Source organism: Halictus rubicundus, chromosome 1, assembly GCF_050948215.1.
Source record: "Halictus rubicundus isolate RS-2024b chromosome 1, iyHalRubi1_principal, whole genome shotgun sequence".
In the NCBI taxonomy this organism is placed as follows: Eukaryota; Metazoa; Arthropoda; class Insecta; order Hymenoptera; family Halictidae; genus Halictus; species Halictus rubicundus.
Window position 1 is genome coordinate 24,223,954 of NC_135149.1, and position 22,645 is coordinate 24,246,598.

Genomic DNA, 22,645 nt, shown 5'->3' on the forward strand with positions numbered 1-22,645 from the left:
ATACATATACCTATACTATACACATATAAATTCATTTATTTATTTATCTGTATTTATATATTTATATATATACCTTTTTCATTTCTTTAATTCTTCGGTTCATTTGTCTATTTACTTTTTTTTTTTATTTGTTTGTTTGTTTAAACCTTAGGCGTTTATCTATTACGAAAACGACTACCCTTGTATCCCGGTAGCTTTGCTTTTTACTTTTTCCACCCTTCATCGCGCAGAGACGCAAAAATCATCCAATAATTCAACAGAAAGATGACGTTAACATTTTGTTTGTTTTCTTTTTTTTTGTCAATAGATGTCAATAAATGAGACACAAACGAAATAAAATGATCTAAAAAGAAACAAGAAGCTACAACGGACATTTCCGTTTCGAATGGAAAATCGCGTAGAAAAAAAAAAAGAAAAAAAAACAAAAAAAATCACCTGTAAGCGTGGTTCCGATTGATCAACAATATCTCCAATGTATCCCGCTTTGTAAACAAGTATACAAAGAATGTTAAAGGATCTTTCGATCGCGTTTCGCCGAAGCGTCACGCTTTGTCGAATAAACTAACTTTTTTTAAACGTGCGTGTTTTAAAGTTTCTATTTAAAAAACAAAAACGCTGGTAAATCAAGCAGGAAATGATTCTTTGAGGAAAAAAAAAAGAAAAAATAATTAGATGATTCTGAATATGTTAAATAGTTTATCGCTAATTCAACAGGTCAGTGTACAGTCGGATGAAAGATATTTGTTCAGACTGTTCTGTAGAACAGCTGAGGGGAATCTGTATTTAATAATTTTCTTCGTGAAAATGCGATATCTAAAAGAAACGAGTTGAGGTTATGGTAGACGGTCATAACAGTTGTCCATCCCACTCCCGTTACTCTCATTCTACGAGCCAGGAATGATTGGAGCGCAGCGGACAGCTATTATGATCATCATTATACCTCATTCGATGCAAATTGCTCTTATACTGCGGGAAAATAGTAAATATAGCAATGATTAGAATAAAGACCTTCATGCTAATTCCCATGATCATGCTGAATTTTATAATAATTAAAGTCGAGGAAAAATTGCTCCCATTGACTCGAAGAGTCTCTGTGGTAAAAGTAAGATACAAATATTATGCATTCTTATTTATTTGCATTTCAATATCTGCTGCTAATATTAAATAATATTTTACTTCAATACGCAGTAAATGTCAGAAGAAACACATGGAGTATCAGAGACGTGTTTGTGCAAAAAGAGTTCTGGAATTTTAATTTTGTGTAGGAAGAGACCTGGAATTTCAATTTTGAGCAAAAAGAGTTCTAGAATTAAAACTGTGTTTAGAAAGAGTCCTGAGAGTTAAATTTTGTGTAGAAAGAGTCCTGGGAGTTGAATTTTGTGTAAAAAGAGTCCCAGAATTTTAATCTTATATAAAAATAGACCTGAAATTTTCAAAAAACCAGTTCAATGCGCCATGAGAATCGCAGTTTTAGTAAAATATAAAATATCTTCGTTGTAGCACAGATATGACCCGTAATTTTCATAACATTTCCTCAGCCACTCTAATGCACACGTCTACTCTGATCAAGTATCTTTGAACCCGCTGTACCTGCGTTTATGCTACGCTCGTATCGATACTCAAGCAACAGCTGTTTCTCAACATTACTCCAAAACAGACAATAGATCGTATTAGTTCTCCCTAGAAATCAAGTTTATTAAGAATTAATCAGGCATAACTTCAATCCGTTTCATCACTTTCCTAATTAACTCGTTTAATGCCTTTCTAAGGGGTTGCTAGTGCTACGCTAGTTCACGTATCATCGCGAACTAAATCTTTCTCTCACTTCTTATACGGTTCCTCTTACTTTTCGTTTAATTGAATTTCATCCACACCCCCCCCCCCATCCCACCCCAAAATCGTGTTACTCGATTTTCACGGGATTTTGAAATTGGTTCGATCTGCCGGAGGATGATCACCAAAACGGCGTTCATTTTCTCGCGTTTATCAGAGCTTATTGCACGCCAATTATAATAGATGGGTTTCTCTTTAGCATAACCTCCTCGTCGAGTTAAATCACTTGCGTGAATACGCTTCGTCTCTTCTCGCGTTTCATTGGAACGTTCACAAATTTTATTTGCATTTAGAAGTCGTCTTGAATTTTCCTTAAAGCTTTTCCGTTTTTAAAACGATTGTTTTAGGTCGCGTTTAAAATTTATCACGAACGCGTTGCATTCAATGCAATTTTTCTTTATATTCGAAACGATCGTTCCGTTTCATCTTATTTTTAAAATACAGAATTTAAGTTCAAGTTTTATTCCCGCATTTTCTCGAATTTTATCACTGTTCATTAAAACTGTTAATCGTTCAAACGATTTCGTTGATTGGTTTTGTTGTTTCTCCGAGTTTCAAGGATACTACACAAATTTTGGAAAGTAGTAAGGCGAAAATAATTTAGTACGATTCGTTCTCCTTCGACTAAACATTTACAACGTTGAGGAAGAATTGTTGCAAATGCAGATTCTCATCGATCAACAATTACATCCGGCAACGAAAGTTAAGCACAGTTGTTCTTGTTACTCGTGTTGTTTAAATAAAATACCGAAAGACCCATCCTAAATCTCAATTTCCACACACCATGCGTAGACACGAGTAATAAATATTGATTAAATTTGTTGTGCTTCTTAACTTTCGTTTACGGGTAATATACATTTGAATAATTTTTACTAGCCAAACCATTGTAAAACAGTTGCAAAACAATAATAGAAGAATATATTTACATATTAAAATAACTATAAGTTTGGAACAGATTGACGAATATAAAATCAATGTTTAACATCGTTCAAATAAACGATCATCAATAACATAAACATTTCCTTTTCTTTAACAAAACAAACAAGAAAAGCAATTGCGAACTAGCTTTCGTATCGCATCTGTACGCTGTGTACAGCACGTTGTATATGTTTTCGATTATAAAATATAATCGTAAAGCTAAGATAATGATAATAATAAAAAATAAAATATTAATCGTCATTCGTTCGTAAAAGAGCAACTACTTCCACAATATTTAACATGAAACGACTACTACTTTCCAAATTTGAGGATCGAGTGATTCGTAACGAAAGCGACCATGCGAATCAGTAAAGTAAGATTTCAAGGACAACTTTCCTCGATAAAATAATCAACTGAAAACATGCGAAACAGTATCTCATCGGCTCCGTGGCATCGAAATTCCCCGATTGATCAATTTTCACCGGCCGGCTGATTATTGGGCCAAGTGTAAGTGATAATTTCATGTGTCATTAACGCGCCATGGAACGCAATTAACGCATCATTCATCTATAAAATGAAACGTATAAGCAGATCAAGCAGGGCAAGCTCTCGCTGATATTTGTAATTAAATGCTACGTGTCGAGCCAACGAGTCAGTCCAATTTGTGAAACCGATGCGAATGGTACACCATGAATCACCGGGATGGCGCCATGACAGCAATTAATTCTGAATTCGATGGACAGGTTTCGTTACGAATCCGGTCGGAACGGTTCGAACAGAAAAGAAGAAATCCGTTCTCGAAGTAATCGGTGCGATTCTCGTCGACGATCTTACCCGGAGCCGTTCGTTTGATGGTTCCGGATCGAATGCGATCGAGCAAACGCGAGGGTCTCGGAGGGGGGTGGGGATTAAGGCGGCTACGAAACAGCTCGATCGAAGAAAGTAATTCGAAGAGACGATAGACGAGAAAGGTCGATGAATGCAGGGCAGGTTTAGTCGCGAGAAGCCTTTGGAGTCAAATGAACAACGCTCCGAAGTTCTTCAAATGTCCGAAGTTCCCATGTTCTCAACGCACACCTACCACCTCTCACTTATCCTCCTGATTCGCTCTCGGCGATCTTTCCGTTTCCTGTCTCTCACTGCGAACAGACACCAATACTTCTAAACATCTTTCTTTCCTCCTCTATACGCTGTGTCCTCGCTGAAACATAAGCATTTGTTTACTCCGAACGTAATCTCCGAACCAGTGTCGCCAGATGAGGGGAGGGCGCACGAAACGAGGGGAAAACAGTTACCCTCTCTCTGCCAGTACCGGAATATGCACGGCAGAGACGAAACGCGTGACCGTCACCGAGCCGCGACGGCAGCGCCCCCACGCTATTCCCCAAATAGCGCGGTGGAGAGGGAAATTAGAGTGGGGGAACACAGTCTTGATCTGACATCACCGTGACCGGGACGCGGCGGAAGCGTGGGGAATAGCGCGGTGGAAGGGGAAATTAGAGTGGGGGAACACAGTCTTGATCTGACATCACCGTGACCGGGACGCGGCGGAAACGTGGGGCATAGCGCTATAGAAAAGGAAGTTAGAGTGGGGGAACACAGTCTTGATCTGACATCACTGTGACCGGGACGCGGCGGAAGCGTGGGGAATAGCGCGGTGGAAGGGGAAATTAGAGTGGGGGAACACAGTCTTGATCTGACATCACTGTGACCGGGACGCGGCGAAATCGTGGGGAATAGCTCAGTGGAAGGGGAAATTAGAGTGGGGAACACAGTCTTGATCTGACATCACCGTGACCGGGACGTGGCGGAAACGTGGGGCATAGCGCTATAGAAAAGGAAGTTAGAGTGGGGGAACACAGTCTTGATCTGACATCACCGAGACCGGGACGCGGTGGAAACGTGGGGCATAGCGCTATAGAAAAGGAAGTTAGAGTGGGGGAACACAGTCTTGATCTGACATCACTGTGACCGGGACGCGGCGGAAGCGTGGGGAATAGCGCGGTGGAAGGGGAAATTAGAGTGGGGGAACACAGTCGTGATCTGACATCACCGTGACCGGGACGCGGCGGAAACGTGAGGCATAGCGCTATAGAAAAGGAAGTTAGAGTGGGGGAACACAGTCTTGATCTGACATCACTGTGACCAGGACGCGGCGGAAGCGTGGGGAATAGCGCGGTGGAAGGGGAAATTAGAGTGGGGGAACACAGTCTTGATCTGACATCACCGTGACCGGGACGCGGCGGAAACGTGGGGCATAGCGCTATAGAAAAGGAAGTTAGAGTGGGGAAACACAGTCTCGATCTGACATCACCGTGACCGGGACGCGGCGGAAACGTGGGGCATAGCGCTATAGAAAAGGAAGTTAGAGTGGGGAAACACAGTCTCGATCTGACATCACCGTGACCGGGACGCGGCGGAAGCGTGGGGAATAGCGTGGTGGAAGGGGAAGTTGGAGTGGGGGAACACAGTCTCGATCTGGCGACACTGTCCCGAACCTCCGTCGAGCGTTCACTCGAACGGTTCTACAAGTGTCAAGGGCACCGGAGGTTTTTTTTTAATTTCGCATGAAACTTTTATCCACGTAATTGTGACATTTTTCTGATTAAAATGAGTCCAAACACGACACAATTTGGATTACATTTACTCGTTCAGTTCAGGATAAAGTAGAACCTCGATTATCCGAACTAATTAGCCGGACAGGAATGTTCGATTACTGGAACAGCTACCTACAACGATCGCTTGAATCAATAAATTTTATTTAATCGACTCGTTTATGTTCGGGATGTGTACACATTGTTTGTTTAATGGTTAAAATGTAAAAGTCGGAATCGATATCTGCGAACGTGACAATCGCGACGCATACGCGATCTACACTGATATTTGTTAGCGAGCTTTGAAACACGTGTGCATATAATGTTGTGGACATTTCGGAAGAAAATGATTTCGATGCACGTGTTCACATTTGGACGTAAAGGACGAATTTTATGAAAAGTTAGAATGTCCTTAGGACCAATTAGGAAAATCCAATAGGGCCCCTCCATGGGTTTCTTTTTTTAATAGCTCCTAAGAAAATGGCTTTAACATTTACTCGAAGCCTGCGTCTATGATAAAAGTTACGTATAGACCAAAAAATGGCACTTTTTCAACTTGGATAATTCTGCTCGGAATTGCTACCGTATATCTGATTCGTCATAATAGAGATACAGATTTCTACTAGTTTTTGTTACACGAGCTTTGCACAGTTTCGAATTCTTCGTTTACAGATGCTCGTTCTGTTTGTTTCCCGTCGATTATTTGTAACAAGAACCCCGGTCTTTTTTTAAAGGTATGGGTTACCATTGACGCGATACTGATTCATAAAGCAAAATCGTATACAAAATTTAGAGCCGACATGTGCCACGGTGCCGAAGTCGAAACGACCCCATGAGCCTACTACGATTTACGTAAGGATGAGTTCGGAACGACATCACGGCTCATGTGTGAAATATTGTCATCCCTAGTCGCCATGGAAGCACCGCGATCAGAAAAGAGTATATAGTTTGAATGAGGTATGGAAATACAAACAAATACACATTAGCGAAGAAAGAAGAAACACGACCATGTTTACAGTATTATCTCCGTAACTGTCGCAAAGGTCTCTACCGTAACTGTCCAAATTTTATACTCACCACTGGGAGGGATCCACCTTGGAACCAGTCAAGCGGTAAACATGGTGAGACACAGTGTGAGCATCGGCGAGACTCACACTAATGCAAGCGAAGAAAAAGATTGCAACTTTTTTAATTTTTGGTTTTTTTCCATGAAGCTTTTACGGTCGTGTTCGTCTCGTTTTTCTAATCCAAATGAAACTAAACACGATATAATTACGATTATAGTTACTCGTGTAATAAACGATTAAATTTTCGAGTAGTGAAAGAGGTCAGCGAATGGAACAGAAAGAGAGGCAAGGAGTCGAAGGCTCGGTCCCTCTTTCTATTTGAATCGCTGTCCTTTTCTACGTTCTGCAAACCACAAAGAATGTAACAGCTCTACTAGAACTGTCGCTCGGCAGACCCGACAGTTACGGAGATGTAACTGTGATCACTGTTGTCTCCGAATTAGTTCATATAATCGAGGATCTACTGTACTTCTTTCTCAGCATTTTGCTTTTTCGACGACCCCATTAGCATCTCATTGCTATCCCTGTATAATATACATCAAAATTGTTTGATTTGTTGGATTGTGTAATTTTCAATATAACATTGTATTATTAATATAACTGTGTCTACACGTTTTCGATATAAAGTTTAATCTATTAAACTATATGAAATATAAAATATAACGTAATAAATCCATTAAAAAACATTCCATTATGTCCCAATTGATGAATGTCTGCGTTGTCCACCGATTTCAAAGGAAAATTATTTTATGATTTGTTGTATAACGTGTACAAAAGTATCAGATCAAAGACCATTTAATTGTAATCGAAATGATACTCGCGATGAAACCCTTGTATTGTTCGGATAAAATACGATGTATTTATTACACAAAGTGTGTAATTGTTTGCGCAAGATAACGTTTTGTCTGAATAATTATATCACGGCGCGGCATTAAAATAACGCCGAAACCCGGCAGGAATTGCTTGTAAACGTAAACGGCCCGGCCACTGTGTGTGCGCTATAGCTATGAAATTAGTGGATCTCCGATAACCCAGTTTTGAACATGCAAGGATTAGTCTTTTCATTCTGCTAGAAATAATTATTAAAGCATACCGCTCAATTTGCACGTTAAAGCGGTGCAACGTTCGCGCCAAATTTCGTGCAGCAAATTTTTCAAAAGAAACCGGGTTGCACGGAATATAAATAACAAAGGTATGTTTAATGTAAAAAAAACGTGGCACGGTGAGAAAGAAATAAAAATAGCCCACCGTCACGGCTTGTAGATTTCCAATATCTAATGATTTATGGTGATGAATAGACTACGGACTTTATACATTTATAACGAAAGCGAATTGGAGCAATTTCAAACGGAAAACGGATTGGAAGAATGTGAGAGTGGCAATATATCAATTGCAAGATTATTAAAGGAAGAAAGAGAAGTCTACTGTTCCTTGCAATCGACGCAGGCATCTTTTATTTCGCATAAAAGTCCGCAGTCCGCATTGATGAGTGGTGCGTTATTGAAACAGCCTGTCAAATAACGCCGTGTGAACTACGATCGCGTCTGCCGAATAGGTTAACATTTTGACTGCCATTTCAATCATTTGCATATAAATCAGAATTTTTGAAGCACCGTGGAACTAGTCCAACATCAAAATCCAAAAAAAAAATAGGAAATTCGTCTAGTTGGACGAAATCATTTTTCCATGTTTTACAACTTCAGATTGAACTGCAAAAATACCTATGACATTTTAAAATGTTGTCGCCATTTATTTGACCAAAAAGAAAATAGAATTGTAGTAGTTGGTGAATAGGATTTTTTAAAATGATTCTATATAACTGATATGAGAGAAATCAGCAAAAAACTTAACAATTTTGCAATGTAAGTTTTTTCATGTCAAGTGAGTTATAAAAACTATTGAGTGCACAGAAAATTATTTCCGATCGTGTACTTATGAAGAAAGGCCATTACTTCTACCCTTGGAATTTAAATTTTCGGTTTAAATTTTGTTCCAGCTATTATGCACTGTTTGTAAAAATTCGTTCTCTGTAATTATTAAAATTATCCTCCTCCAGGGAAAGGCTGCTTTATGTCCTTAATTACTTCTTTTAATTACTCTTAATTATTGTGACACAGGTAAACATACATAGAACGTCTGAATTTTGAACCAAAAATTCTTGGAACATTAAAATTGCTAAAAAAAAATATCTAATTAAGAAATTCATGTTTGAGATGAACAATTTTTCGTATATTTTCCAGAAAAATTAGGTAAGAATAAACAAATTTTCACGAATTCGTATGCAGTCGTTTCATGGTTAAAAATTGGGAAAAAGCGTTTTTTAAATTAACGAGGACCTCTAAGAAACATCTCATGCGCAGCTTTCGCGATAGGTAGTGTATGCAGCGCACCTTCTGGTCTAATAAGAGCTCCCATTAAAAAGCATAAGCAAAGGCAGAGTTTATTTCCGGTGTATTACGTTACGCGAGTTTCTGGAAAGATCTAATTTATCCGGGATTGCAGAGAAAAACATGCCGTTTACATACACCGAAGACAGCGGTGTACCAGACAGCGGATCTTTATGGAAAATAAAAATTTTCTACCTGAACTGCAACAAACTGGAGCGAAATAGAAACTTATTTTCCTTCGTAATATGTTTAATAGGTTGCAAACAATATAACAGTATTTCCAAATTCTTCTAATGTTTTTTACTGTTTTCAATTACACCTACTCGTTTTTGCCATAAGTGCATAAAACCCGCTGTCTAATTATGACTTGGAGGAATGAAAACTCCTGTAACGGCTCCCAATCGTATTATACGAGTGCGTAAAATCTTTGGCGAAGTAAACATTTGAAAGACGACTGTCCACAGTCAGGGAAGAGTAGCAATAAGAAAGAAATCAGAACTTGGAAGCCGCGCGCTCTCATAACGCAAAGTGGCCCGGGGTCGCATGATAGCATGCGTTCAGCGGCGAAATGACAGGGACTCTGGATTTTTCGCGTTTCTTGAAACCAATAATGTCAGTGGAAGTTTCGTATACAAGCTGGTCCACCCGAAGGTGGCCTAAATCCAATATCTCGATATATCTCGATATAAAAATTTCGGGACCGAAATGTCACTTATATCGTGTAGAACTTTTTTCTTTCTAATGACTTTTTAATGAATTCGTCATTGATATATTTGTGACTCTTTTCTGGTTAAAATGATACCAAACACGACACAATTTGGATCATGTTTACTCGTGTAATCCACGATATAGTAGAACCTCGATTATCCGAACTAGCCAATGGCACTGACTGTTCAGATAATGAAACAGTTATCGACCTGGAGTACTAGATTAAAATACTAACTTGTACAGTGGATCATATGAATCGCTTTAAATTGAACTATATATTATTTGAATAAAAAAGAATTTAAATCTCACCAGTTCGGATAATCGAGGTTCTACTAAATTCGCCAATTGAAAAAGCGAATATGCTCCGAATTGTGTCATGTTCGGACTCATTTTAATCAGAAAAATGCAACAAATATGTCAGTAAAAATTTCATAAAGAAGTGATTAAAAGCAAAAATTATTGTTTATTAAGGTATATATTTACAAAATCTTGATTTCAAGAAATGCGAAAAATTCGAAGATATTCTATAAACTTGTCGCGGAGTGTACCTCATACGTTTGTACCGTGACAACACCGAAACCATTGTTGAAAATGAATCCGAAGTTAGGATGAGAAGTTGTTGTTGTTTCAGAACTCGAAACGACAACTAGAGTAAAGTGAGCTGGAAAGACTAGCAAAGGCAAGGAGGCATTTTCAAAACAGAAGTCAACAGCATATGGAGGGATTTTTGCAACAAACGAATAAAAAGTTTTACGCAAGTGACATTACAGAGCTGCCTGATAAATGGAAAAAACTTGTCGACGAAGATGAGTACCATACTTCGTCGTAAAAGGGGATATGAAGAACGAAGTGCATAAAGCACAATTGCCCGCATAAAAACCGTACGAACGTTCCGAGTTATTTAATTATTGCAAAGCCCTCGGTTCCGGAGACATTTGTACTGACCTTTGTTGCACTTTGTTGCAGCAACTATCGGAGAGTACTCCTTCAAACGAGAATTTTATTTCACGCAAACGAAAATACACTGGTTACTCGATATATGTCCAAACACAGGTCTAGCCGTGGACATATATCGGCCAGGAGATATTATTCTTTGATCCACGCCGAACGTAGAAAAGAACAACGAAGCTGTAAAGGCCTCGATTCATGGCCCTTCCCGGGGAATACCCCGCGGCAGTGGGGACTTTTATCGGCTAGGCATTTGGGACATATATAGAGTAAACACTGTATTCTGCAATTTTTTTATGTACGATTTTGCAGTTGAATAGCGAATACTGTACGAAAAACTTCTTCGAACCGGAATTTTATTTTATGCAAACAAAAATATTCTGTGATTGTACTTACGCCATTATATTATCAGAACAAGACGAGGATTTAATATTTTTATTAAAAACTAAACGACTTGAAATCATTTTTATCGTTGGAAGCAGTGAAAAGTTGGAAATGGAAAACTTGTGAAACATTTGTTTTTTTTTTTTTTGTAAAAGGGGCAATGCACTCCGATCTTGTCCAGCCTTAAAAATGAATTTTTAAGCTATAGTGACTGCAGCGAAGCGTAGGATATGTAGAATGCAAAAAGATTGAAAAAGTATTTTCGTCAGCGTTATACAGTAGGCATGCTAGCTTTTCAATGTTTATTTGATTGAATAAATCCTAATAATAGCAATAATAATAATTTTGTCGAATTCTCAAGGTTGTAGGGTTGGCAGTCAAAGTGTTAATCATAGGCAGACTACGTTTTTAATTTTGCACCTGAAGTTCAAGGTGTCGAGCAACTTGAACTTGTGACTTTCTTCCAGGTGATAAAGGTAAATGCACGTTAGAATGTGCACCAGGTGTGGTGGTGTTAATCTTTTATGCGCTCGTTTGATGTCATGAGAAAGCTCGTGCTCTCGAAACTGGCTTGATAGGCAGAAATAAGTCGTTCACTAGGGTAAGGGACTCAATTCTACAGCATAATGAATACTAAAAAAGAGATATATAACATAACTTATAGCATAACTTTTGTACCAGTGAATTCCTCGCCTTAAAACTTCGATTTTTGGCATTTTCTGATCAAGATGTACAGGATTATATAATAAAAAGATAAAAATTTCTGGGTTGCTAAGGTGAAGATTGACCTATAACTGATTTTAATGAAAAAGAAATTAATATCTCTTTTTTAATATTCATTATACTTTAAAAGTAAGTATAATTAATATAGGCACAGTAATCGGTACCCCCACAGTAACGTGTTCCCTTACCCTAGCAGTTGTTTTCGGAAGTAGTAGCACAACAACTCTAAAACAATGGGTCCCCCATTATAATTACGACTACACTGCGAATTGATTTATTTCATTAAAATTATGAAAAGATCAAACAAATTTTTACTCAGCTCCTGTTTCTCATAATTAATACTTCTTATGTTGCATATAAATCCGCAGTCTAGATGTAATTATTTAATTCTGAAACTGTATAATTACTCTTCTAATGACCAAGTATCTGTAAAAAAGCTTAGCCCGTAAACAGAGAACCGATTATGCAAAAATAGTGCTTTTCACATTTTAAAAATTCTTTCCCTTGGAAAGAAAAAAAAACAGGAAGAGTACTTAACGCCACGATAGCACGATTTAGTATTCAAAATGACAAATAAACGACCAAACGAAAGAGCAATTTCATGTAAAATTTATAAAAGGGTTGGTCGTTAAGTAACGTGTACAAGATGTACATCCTTTTGTACGTGACAAATAATTTAGCGACCCCTTTTAAGTGAGTTTTCTGGGCTAGAAGCAATATTTTTTATTAGTCTTTGGCATCTTTTTTGGAGAATTAAATGCACGTACTTGAACGTAAATACTTGAATTTCTTAAAAATATTTATAGGTACTTTTAATAATCAGAAAAATGTGAATATAATTCCATATATCGAAAACGTGTCCCACATTTTTTGATTCTTCTTCAATCAGGTGGATTAGACAGTATATGATTAATAAAGATAGTACGTAATTATCATTTAGAGACAATCATTGTTCTATTGGGAACATGGACTGTCTATACGTATCCTCTTAATACCCAGTGTATTATTAGCATGAACGAATTTTTATGAAAAATATTTAAATAAAAGAGTTCATAGTCCAAAGACGTGTCATATCTCCTACTTAAAGAGCTCGAAATGATTTTTCGATTTTATTGCACACATGCTATTAAGAGAAATATAATTTGTCCGAGCCAAGATTAGAAATAGACTCGCAGTAATTTCTCTCTCATAATATGAAATTCATTCCTTGTTTCCAGAAAAAGTTGATTGCAGATGAAAAACTAGAGAACGGAAGTAAAAGCATTTCTAATTAATGGATTCATTAATTTTTGTTATCTCGCTGTAGAACCAACTACAGTTAACCCATTTAGACTAGAAACCAGTTCAGGCTGAGTATTGTGGAATTTTCGTTATGAATATAATTGAGGACTATGTATCCACTCTTCGACAAATTATAATAATGAACTATTTTTCTAGTATTGTTTATACCTACTTCCTGACGTGGAGCTAGATAATATGAAACTTGAGCTAGGTCAGTAAATTTTGATTAATGAAGTGTACCGTGTATGTGGTGCTATAGGTCTAAATGGGTTAACAGGAGCAGTATTGAGAATCTTCCTCTGTAATAAATAACTATATTTATTAGTAGGACAAGAAGCAGATCAGATGGAAGGGAAAAATAAAATCTGAAAAGTAGAATCTAAAGATATGGGGTAAAGGATCCAATTACTGTGGAGGCACCAATTACGATGTCTATATTAATTATACTTACTTTGAAAGCATAATGAATATTACGAAAGAGATATGAAACATAATTTATAACATAACTTTTGTACCAGTGAATTCCTCGCCTTAAAACTTCGATTTTTGGCATTTTCTCGTCAATATCTACAGGATTGTGTAATAAGAAGTTAAAAATTTTTGGGTTCCCAAGGTGAAGTTTAACCTATACACTAACTGATTTTAATGAAAAAAAATGTAATATCTCTTTTTTAATATTCGTTATGCTTTAAAAATAGGTATAATTAATATAGGCACAATGATTGGTACCCCCACAGTAATTGGGTTCTTTACCCTAGATAGACATGAAAGATAGAATCTAAATTGGAAAAAATGAAATTGGACTCACCAAATGTATCTGATAGATTTCATCTTGAGTGCTGTCGAATTCTCCTTGCATTTGTAAGCCAGCACTTGCTTCACGCTGCTCACGTCCACTGTTGGAAACCTCGATGTCACGTAGGCTTTAAAATTCCAATCAAACATGCGCCGAATGAGCAAATTAAAAAAACAATCTGTCGCAATGTCGCTCTGTGAACCAATTTTAACTGGCCAGCAAGACCCATTCAGCAAAACGAATATTTATGAGTCAGTTTAACTCTAAACCTACAGACACGCAAGAGCGTACTGTACTGTACTGCGTATTGTATTTTTATCCGTATTAAATTTTATACAAATATATCAATATTTATAGAGACATCGTCAGTACGCTCTTGCGGAACAGACTCTACCGCGGTTAAATAACAGAGTCATTTATTTTACAATTATTGAAATGACACAGACGCTCCCGTGGGAAGGATCGAATAAATTTTATTTTTAAAGCATGCTTTGTTTTAACAGTTAATTCAATTTTCTCACTTCGGGACACTTACTGATATTAGGCCGGTTTGTACAGATATGGTAGGGACCACGATTATCCGAACTAAACAAGGAAACGTGAGTGGTCGAATAACAGTTACTTGCTAATAATACTAGATTTAATCTTAATTGATTTGTGCAATAAATATTGTTGCATATGAACCACCTTAGAGTAATCAAATTTAAATTTGGAACTTTCTGGGATAATTGAAACTTCGATGGTTCGGATAATCGAGGTCCTACTGTATTTAATTTTTATATATCTGCAAGAAGTTATTATCAGCACTTGTAAATTACCTTTCAAAGTTTGGTCAAGAATGGAATTAATTATGCACTTGTAATGAGAATATAAAATAATTCCACAAGCTACAAAGTAGTAACTATTATTGTTTTAGTAACATTCTGATCAAGCAACAAGGATGGTCTCATATCATGCTATTATTTTAAGTATTTTAGAAAATTCTCGTCCAACAATAAATTTATTTCTTCGGATATAGAATAAGACTCGCTAAAAATCTGAATAAATATTGGTGTTAAATATTTCTCCAAAATTGTCGAGTATTCTGGTTTCGATTCGCATCGAGTTCTTGTAGTCCAATAGCAATGTTTCGTGGTTGATTGTTCTTGGCAAAGAACATAACGCACTGGGATTATTGTGTTCCGAATGTAATCGTGTAGATATAGCTACAGTTTGGTCAGTCTTTCGATTATTGTGTGCCCGTTTCTGTTGAATACAATTGCGGACGTAATTTGTATGGAGATCATGCTACAACAAGTAGAATACTTTATTCCACGATGGTATTCCATTTTATTATTCATGTTGTATTGTTAGTGTTGGCGGTGTTATTCGCATCAGATGAATTTGTACTTTTAAGTTCTAATTTATTTTAGTTTGTCGTCGCTAACTATTTTATCTTTGACCAGCGGCGGATCTAGGCGCGGAAATTATGGGCTGCTGTGCAGGGCCCCTTCGCGGTCAAAAAAATAAAAAATAAAAACAATTTAAATTAACAATTTAAGGAAAAATAAATTATAGAATAATGTTTGGTACTTGAGTTAATTTTGGTTAATCGGCTAGGCCCCCAAGGAGTATTCGCCCAGGGCATCAAAATTAACGGTCCCGCCACTGTCTTCGACATATTTTGTTAATTTTTAATTTTTCGGATGATATTTAAATTGCAATCTGAGTACCATACATCGAATATTTGCGTAATACTTGGCACAGTAAAACCGTACTTGGTTTCCATTCTGCAGTTATTTTCTCAGCTTTAATTAAATGCAAACGAGATAAACTGTCCTTTGTGACAACAACGTACTACCTCATGCGATCTAACACGACTTATGTATGTGTTCAAGCTTTTATCTCTGAAGAGAATTTTACAGATTAAGACAAAGAATTACATTTCCCGTTTATGAATTTAGAACCGCAGAGAATTTGCTAATTGTAATGACATTTTTTACAATATTTAATAATCCGACAATCTTAACACCAAGGCACGTGAAAGGCATTGTTGAATAGAAACAAATGGCATTCGATGCATCACTCGAAGATTAGGTCATCACTTGTACTTCGCTTATTGCTGTCATTCTATAATTAATTATTAGGCATACACAAATTAATTTAGCCCCTCTAAATGGGTCAATCAAATAAAACTCTGTTCCAAATTTAAATATAGTGGGTGATCGAATTGTTGAGGCCACAGTAACAAAACTATGTTTCTTATTTATGTGACGGGCAATATTACTTGCGATGTTGTTAAATATACAGGGTATCCTAAAAAAGTGTATACATTCTTGATAACTCACAGCATTTTGACACTTTTCGGGTTCAACGGAATGGACACCCGGTATATTCGCAATTTCCAAACTTGAATACTTCATGAAAAAACAATAAGAATTCAGTATTGCGAGAGTTCAATTTAACTGTTCCAATGAATTTGATCGAATTGAATTGCTGTCTGTAGTTACTGATGATCATGGAGTCCGGAAATGGCAACCATAATATTTAAAAGCTCAAGATGGACAACAACCGTAGGAGATGAGATACAGTCCACGATGACAAGATCCAAGGGACTTCTTGCGCAAAATCGTCACCAGTGATGCAAAATGAGATAATAAGGAAGGTATTACCGTGCATTTACTGCGATATTAAGAGCATCGTAAATCATGGGTTGCCATAATCTTGTCAGACTGTTACTTGGGACCGTTACCAACAGCACCCGACTCGTTTGAGCGGTGAGATTGAGTGGAAAAATCTGGATTGTGAGAGGTCATCCCTCAGCATCACCAAATTTTGCGCTTGTTTATTGTAAAAAAACTTTATTATCCTCAATTATTTCTCTATGAAACTTATACTAACATATTCGCGACATTTTCCCGATTAAAACGAATCCAAACATGGCATGCTTCGAAGCACATTTGCTTGTTAAATTCACAATAAAGTGGAACCTCGATTATCCGAACCGGTGTCTAAATTCTCCATTATCTGAATGATTAAAACAGTTCAACCCAGTGTGAACAAGATTTGTTATATAAGTTATTAAAGATTTAATCTAGTACTGTATCTAGGCAGCTGTTCTATTATCCGAACATGCATGACCAACAGTTCGGATAATCGAGGTTCTGCTGAATCGCGAATCAAACCAGCATGCTCCGAATCATTTCATGTTGGGACTCATTTTAATCGGAAAAATGTCGCGAATAAGTCGGTAATAGTTTCATAAATAGAAAAAAATAATTACAAAACAAAAACAATTTTTTTGTGCGAGCGTATTTGATCCACAAACAATTCGCGTGACCCCAATGAAAATTTCATTCAACTTCCGTATTGTAAATTTCGTTCAAACGCGCAGAGTGCTGCTTTTAATCCGAGCTTTGTTAGGAGTGCCTCGAAGCTTTTATAAAATGTAGCTGCGCCGGAAATGCCGAACGAAAGATAACGAAATTGTTGCACGGACAATACGTTTAACAAAATTTAGTTATTTATTTCGTGTAGCCGGGACGAGTTGAAAATATCTGCACAGCCGACGGATGGTAGATTTTTCCTGAAGGGGAACACAACACGACTTCATAAACTGGAATCCCAATACGCGAACCGACCTATTTTCGGTCGAACTAAATATTTAGACATCGGCCGGAGTAGTCACCGCTTTATTCTCGGATATCCTGCGCTTGCCGTGTGTTTCTTGATTCGCGAATTTCGCGTGCCTTTCCTATGTTTTCTCGTTCCACCTCGTTGCATCAATTGTTCCGCGAATTACCCGAGATTCCCGATATCTCCGGCCGTTTCGCAAAACAACTTTCGAACGTTCGCAATGCCGGCGGGGAGAGTGCCGTTTCATACTTTTTAAAAGCGCGATATCTTATTCGGGAACGTTTCAACCACCGGATAAAAATTCCAGTGTTCCATTCGTTGATCAAAATCCAACGTCCAAATTGCTGAACAAATTCCAATGTTCAAACTATGCTAACTATGCTGAATCGTACCAAACATTTCTGGTCGAATATTACTGAATTTTTGTCATTTTTCTCTGTTGATTAAAAAGTAATTTTTCACTTATCGATTCAGAATATTTGCTCAGATCAAATTCTCGATTTTGCCTCGGGAGTATGTTATTATATGTTCTTATCTATAGTGATCGCCCACCGTCCCTAAAATCAAAAAATAACAAACCTACAATTTCCGGTGAATACGGAATTTGATAGATGATTTAGGAAAAATTTATCACGCTATAAAATACCCCTGATGCTTGTACAGTCTCATTTTTAAAAATTATGATGACCTTGAAATTTTGGAAAAATGACCTTGAGAAAACTAGTTTGCCTATCATTAGATTTACCTTCTCGAATCGAATATTTTCACAGTCTGACATTTTTTCTCATTGTAAAAAGTTATTTCTCTGCCCAATTAAAATTCACTAATTACAAATGTAACATTAGTGTTCAATGTTAATAATAAACATATAGATTGTCTATCTTAATTACTAGAAGCAGAAGAAAAATTTATTCGTTCCTTTAATCATTTTAATAAATTGATGTAACAATAATCTCAAATTCTTCTAATGTTTCACCAATTAGTTATAACATAGTGCAACTTTTAATACCTGCAACGCCTACAGAATCTTTAACAAAATAATCTTGAATTTGTTTTTGCTGCGAAATTGAATACATTTCATCGAATGACTCTTTACGCATATTTTATGCTAGTCATTAATAATGTTTATCTACGACTGCTGTTATTCATTAATGTCGCATGAACGCGTAGTAAATACTAGTCGAAATTCTCTCAACCAAGTGTATCAGATTTCAAACCATCACACGTACGTACACAAACATACCGTTTCCAAAACACATTACTTCAGTGATGAGTTCATAAAACGTTATGTTATAACGCGAAAATGTTACGACTACACTATACGGTGTGCGTGAAAACACCGAAATTATTGAATTTAAAGTGTACGAGATCCGGTCGGTCTCGATCGGTCTCGATCGGTTCAATCAATAAATCTTTTCGGCAATAAATGCACACAAAGTTCCACCTATTGCTTACGATACAATCTAAACAAAAATATTCCGAACTATACAGGGTGTGATACGGGCAAGGGCGCCCGCCGGTGCCCGCGGGCACAGCTACGGGCAAGTGACTTAGCGGAGTGGGGGTAGGCCACGTAGTTGTGACGTTGCGTGTGACAAATACATATAGCCTTGACCGCAGGGGCGTGGCTTCGTGCCCGAAGGGGCGTGGCTTCGAGGCCGCCGTTCTGTGTATGCCCAGGGCAAGAAAATCGCTGCCCGCACGGGCAAACGCTGAACAGCTCTGGTCTAGAGGAATGTAACATGTATGCTCCTTAGTTAGGGGACACGTTCTTTGAAGGACCAAGTGGGGTCGATAATATCGAAACTTTGGAGCACATGTGGTGGCCCTGGAATCAATGGATAAGTGCTCGATTGGCTTTGAAAGGGTGAACGGTTAAGTCAGTGATAGGAAGGAATGTTTTGGACAGATTCAAGGCTACCCAGGAGAACGCCGGGCTTCGAAAACCACTATTGGGATGACATTAGGTGCAAGTGCTCGTACTTGTACACCCACCGTTGCAAAACCCTCGAGACATCCTCGAAAATAGACCATCAGTACTCTAGAAATTTGAGAAGTTACGAAACAAACTATACGAAAAACACAGTGGACGATCGAACTATCACAGCCACTTGCACGAACTGGACTGCGGGTTTTTATGGAAGATAAAAATTGTCTGTATTAGTTGCAAGACACAAAAGTTACACAACATCTACTCCTTTTCTTAATAATTGTAATTAAATGAAAATAATGGATCAGCATTTTTAAATTCTTTACGTGTTTCTTATATTTTTCATTTGATCAAGTTATTTTTATTATAAATGCATAAAATCCGCAGTCTAATTATGACAATTCAGTATTTTCCAATTTTAGAATGGCAGCCCACGTATAATAAACTTATTATTTTTTGTGAAGCATTAATGTTTGCAGATACTTTAACAATAAATATATTTTTCATATCGTGGCTCTAATAATTTAGTCATCCACTATATTTCTAATTGTAATTGTGCATATTCTAATTGTGATATATTTCTAATTATAATTGTGTATATTATAATTGTAGTATATTTCCAATTGTAATTTTTAAATGTATTTTTAATCAAATTTAAACAAAGCTGTACTGAAAACTGTCAAACGAAGCAGAAGCCACAGGAACTGTTAACGAATTTCATAATTCATGGAAATCACTCGCTGCGGATTATAGAAGAAGAGGTGTTCGTTAAATTTGTGAGTAGATAAATGGGATCCAATTATAACTTTGTGACAGGTATACCGCGAATGAGATATTTCCAAATACGTTCAACGGGAACAGGACGGTATTTATAAAATAGTACTCCCCGCAAGAAGAAATTCAACGGATTTAAACTAGGCGTGCTGGTTATCGAACAGTTCCACCACGTCCAATCGTGCGGACGAAAAAACTTCTGTCTAATTTCATCTGAAACGCGAATGTCGTTTGCAGTCCAACTACCACATTGAAATTGCAGTTCTATTTTCCCGAACGTTGCTACATCGATAATATATATCATTCCACAAAAAAAAAAAAGGAAACATCGAATTCGCCGACTTGAAATCTTGTTAACGTCCAAGTCTACTTTATTTATCATTATTTATTCTTCTATCACTATTTATAATTTTTTCCAAAAAAGTGAGCAATTTTCTTATCTTCAAGTTTCAGGACACTTTCATCCCCCACATATTTTTTGAAAAATTATATCACATCGAAACTCCACTAAAATCAATTTGTTACATTTTGGTAATGTCCTCTGTCAAATCGATTTACGACAAAAACCTTTTCAAACCTTTTCGATTAATCATCTCGTTCAATAATCATCGAAACGCATTAATTATATTTTCTTCGGAGAATATATAAAAAATAATATCATAAAATTACCGTCAACTTTTTTCACTTTAAGATCGAGAGCTTCGACAGTCGAGCCATAAAACTTCGAAGTCTTGAAATTTCGCAATCTTCGAAGTTCGAGAACATTCGCATAAAGTCGGCTTCAGTAGCGTAAAAAAATTTCCAGTTTGTCTACATCGTAAAATTCATTTTCAGTTAAAAAAGTACTAAACATCGGACCGATTGAAATGCTCGTCGTGCGTCAGTACAAGCAAATAAGTTTTGTTCAATGCATTCACTCTCGCGTGTATCGAAAAATATTGATCGAACATATTTGAATCTCTTGCCAACATGTTCGTGATATTTTCCCAATCAAAATGAGACCAAACACGATATACTTCCGAGCATATTTGCCTGTATAATTCACTGTTCAGTGGAACCTCGACTATCCGAATCGATGATATCCGAACTCTCCATTATTCAAATGACGAACAATTCAATCCAAAATAATCTATATACCGCACGATTTATTGTGAAAATTAGTAAAGATTTAATCCAACTCTGCCGCTAGATAATTGTTATTCGACCGCTCATATTTTTCTGATTAAGTTCGTATAATAGAGGTTCTATTATATCGTGGATTAAACAAGTAAATATGATTCGAACTGTACCATGTTGGGACTCATTTTAACCGGAAAAACGTCACGAATATGTTGGTAAAAGTTTCACGGAGACATCATTAGAAACGAGGAAATTTTATCACTAAATTAGTATCGTCTCACAGCTGCGCGTCAATGTTTCGTTTACTCTTTTACGTCCGATGGTAAAAATTGCTTTTGCATCGAATAAATTAAACGACACCGTTTATAACCTAGTGAACTAGTCCTTCCAACTCCTTAAAAAAACTGAGGACGTTTGGTACAATTTTGAGAGAGTTATTCTAGCGTAAAGGGTGTCCCAATGTTAACTCTGGCCATTGCGGATATTGTGTTCCTGTTAGGGCTTTTATGCGGGCGCCATTGCGAGATTCGTGCCATTTCCGGTTAGCTAGTTAGAGAATAAAAGAGTGTCGAGTCAAAATAGGTGAAAAACTTACATATGATGGCCTGCACTTTGGCCTTATCTAGCGCAGGTTTCACGGGTCTCTCGGTGGCGGTTCCAGCGCGGCTCCATCGTTGTCCAGTGACCGAGCAGGTGGCTAACTCGGTAGGACTGAACAAAATTGCCGCTAGACCACGAGTCAATTTTCTGTAATCGCTCCATTTCACAGCCCTCAGTTGTTCCTCGCAAACTGCTATCCCCTCTCCCAAGTGCACCTAACACAGTCAACCACACAATTTCGTGAAGAATTTCTAATAAAACCACCACGTGCAATTGTTTAACCTTGAAGTGGCACACTGTTTCCTCAGACTAAGAAGCACCACGCGATCCTCTTAAAAATTCAGTTCTTTCTTCAAATACGTTTTTTTTTTGTATACTTTAAGATCACGAAACCCAAATGTGGAAAAGAAGTTACAGAAAATTCATATTTACCACTGCCTTGCAATGCTGATACGAAGCTCAGTGTACAGTAAATTTTACTAGGGTCATTGGAGACCCAGGATAGAAACAACTACACGGTTTTCAACTATCTGTAATGGAACTTTATTCAAAACCGAAATTAATTGTCGCAAATTAACTATGAAAATATTTTAGCACTTGGACTGCATGGATAATGCTTGAAACTAGAAGCACTGCACTGTAAATATTGTGATTCATATTTTTTTTTAATACTTAACATCACACCAAGTACAGATTTTACTCGATATTTGTCCCAAATATCTAGCCCATAAAAGTCCCATAACTATCCCCACTGCCGCGAGGTATACCCCGAAGCCCGAGTGACCTCTGTCGGGTCGGGTAGCTTCTAGCCGATAATTGTCCCTGCCAGACCCGTGTTTTGGACAAATACCGAGTAGACATGTATGTTTACACTCCTCGGCGACCGTTTACACTCCTTTTCTACGTTCGGCAGTGTATCAAAGAATAGTATCTTCTAGCCGATATATGTCCGTGTTGTGGTCAAAAGC

General features: G+C 37.3%; 1 protein-coding gene across 1 annotated transcript in view; it reads right to left on the reverse strand.

Moving 5' to 3' along the window:
• Nucleotides 1-323: 323 nt before the first annotated feature.
• Nucleotides 324-22,645, reverse strand: part of LOC143358426 (uncharacterized) — a 64,399-nt gene continuing 42,077 nt past the window's right edge. The window contains exons 9-11 of the mRNA XM_076795582.1: nt 21,673-21,892; nt 13,652-13,766; nt 324-3,890 (exon numbers count right to left, since the gene is read on the reverse strand). Of these exons, the coding sequence (XP_076651697.1) occupies nt 3,839-3,890; nt 13,652-13,766; nt 21,673-21,892 (387 nt within the window). The 3' untranslated portion in view covers nt 324-3,838. The remainder of the gene's footprint in view (nt 3,891-13,651; nt 13,767-21,672; nt 21,893-22,645) is intronic.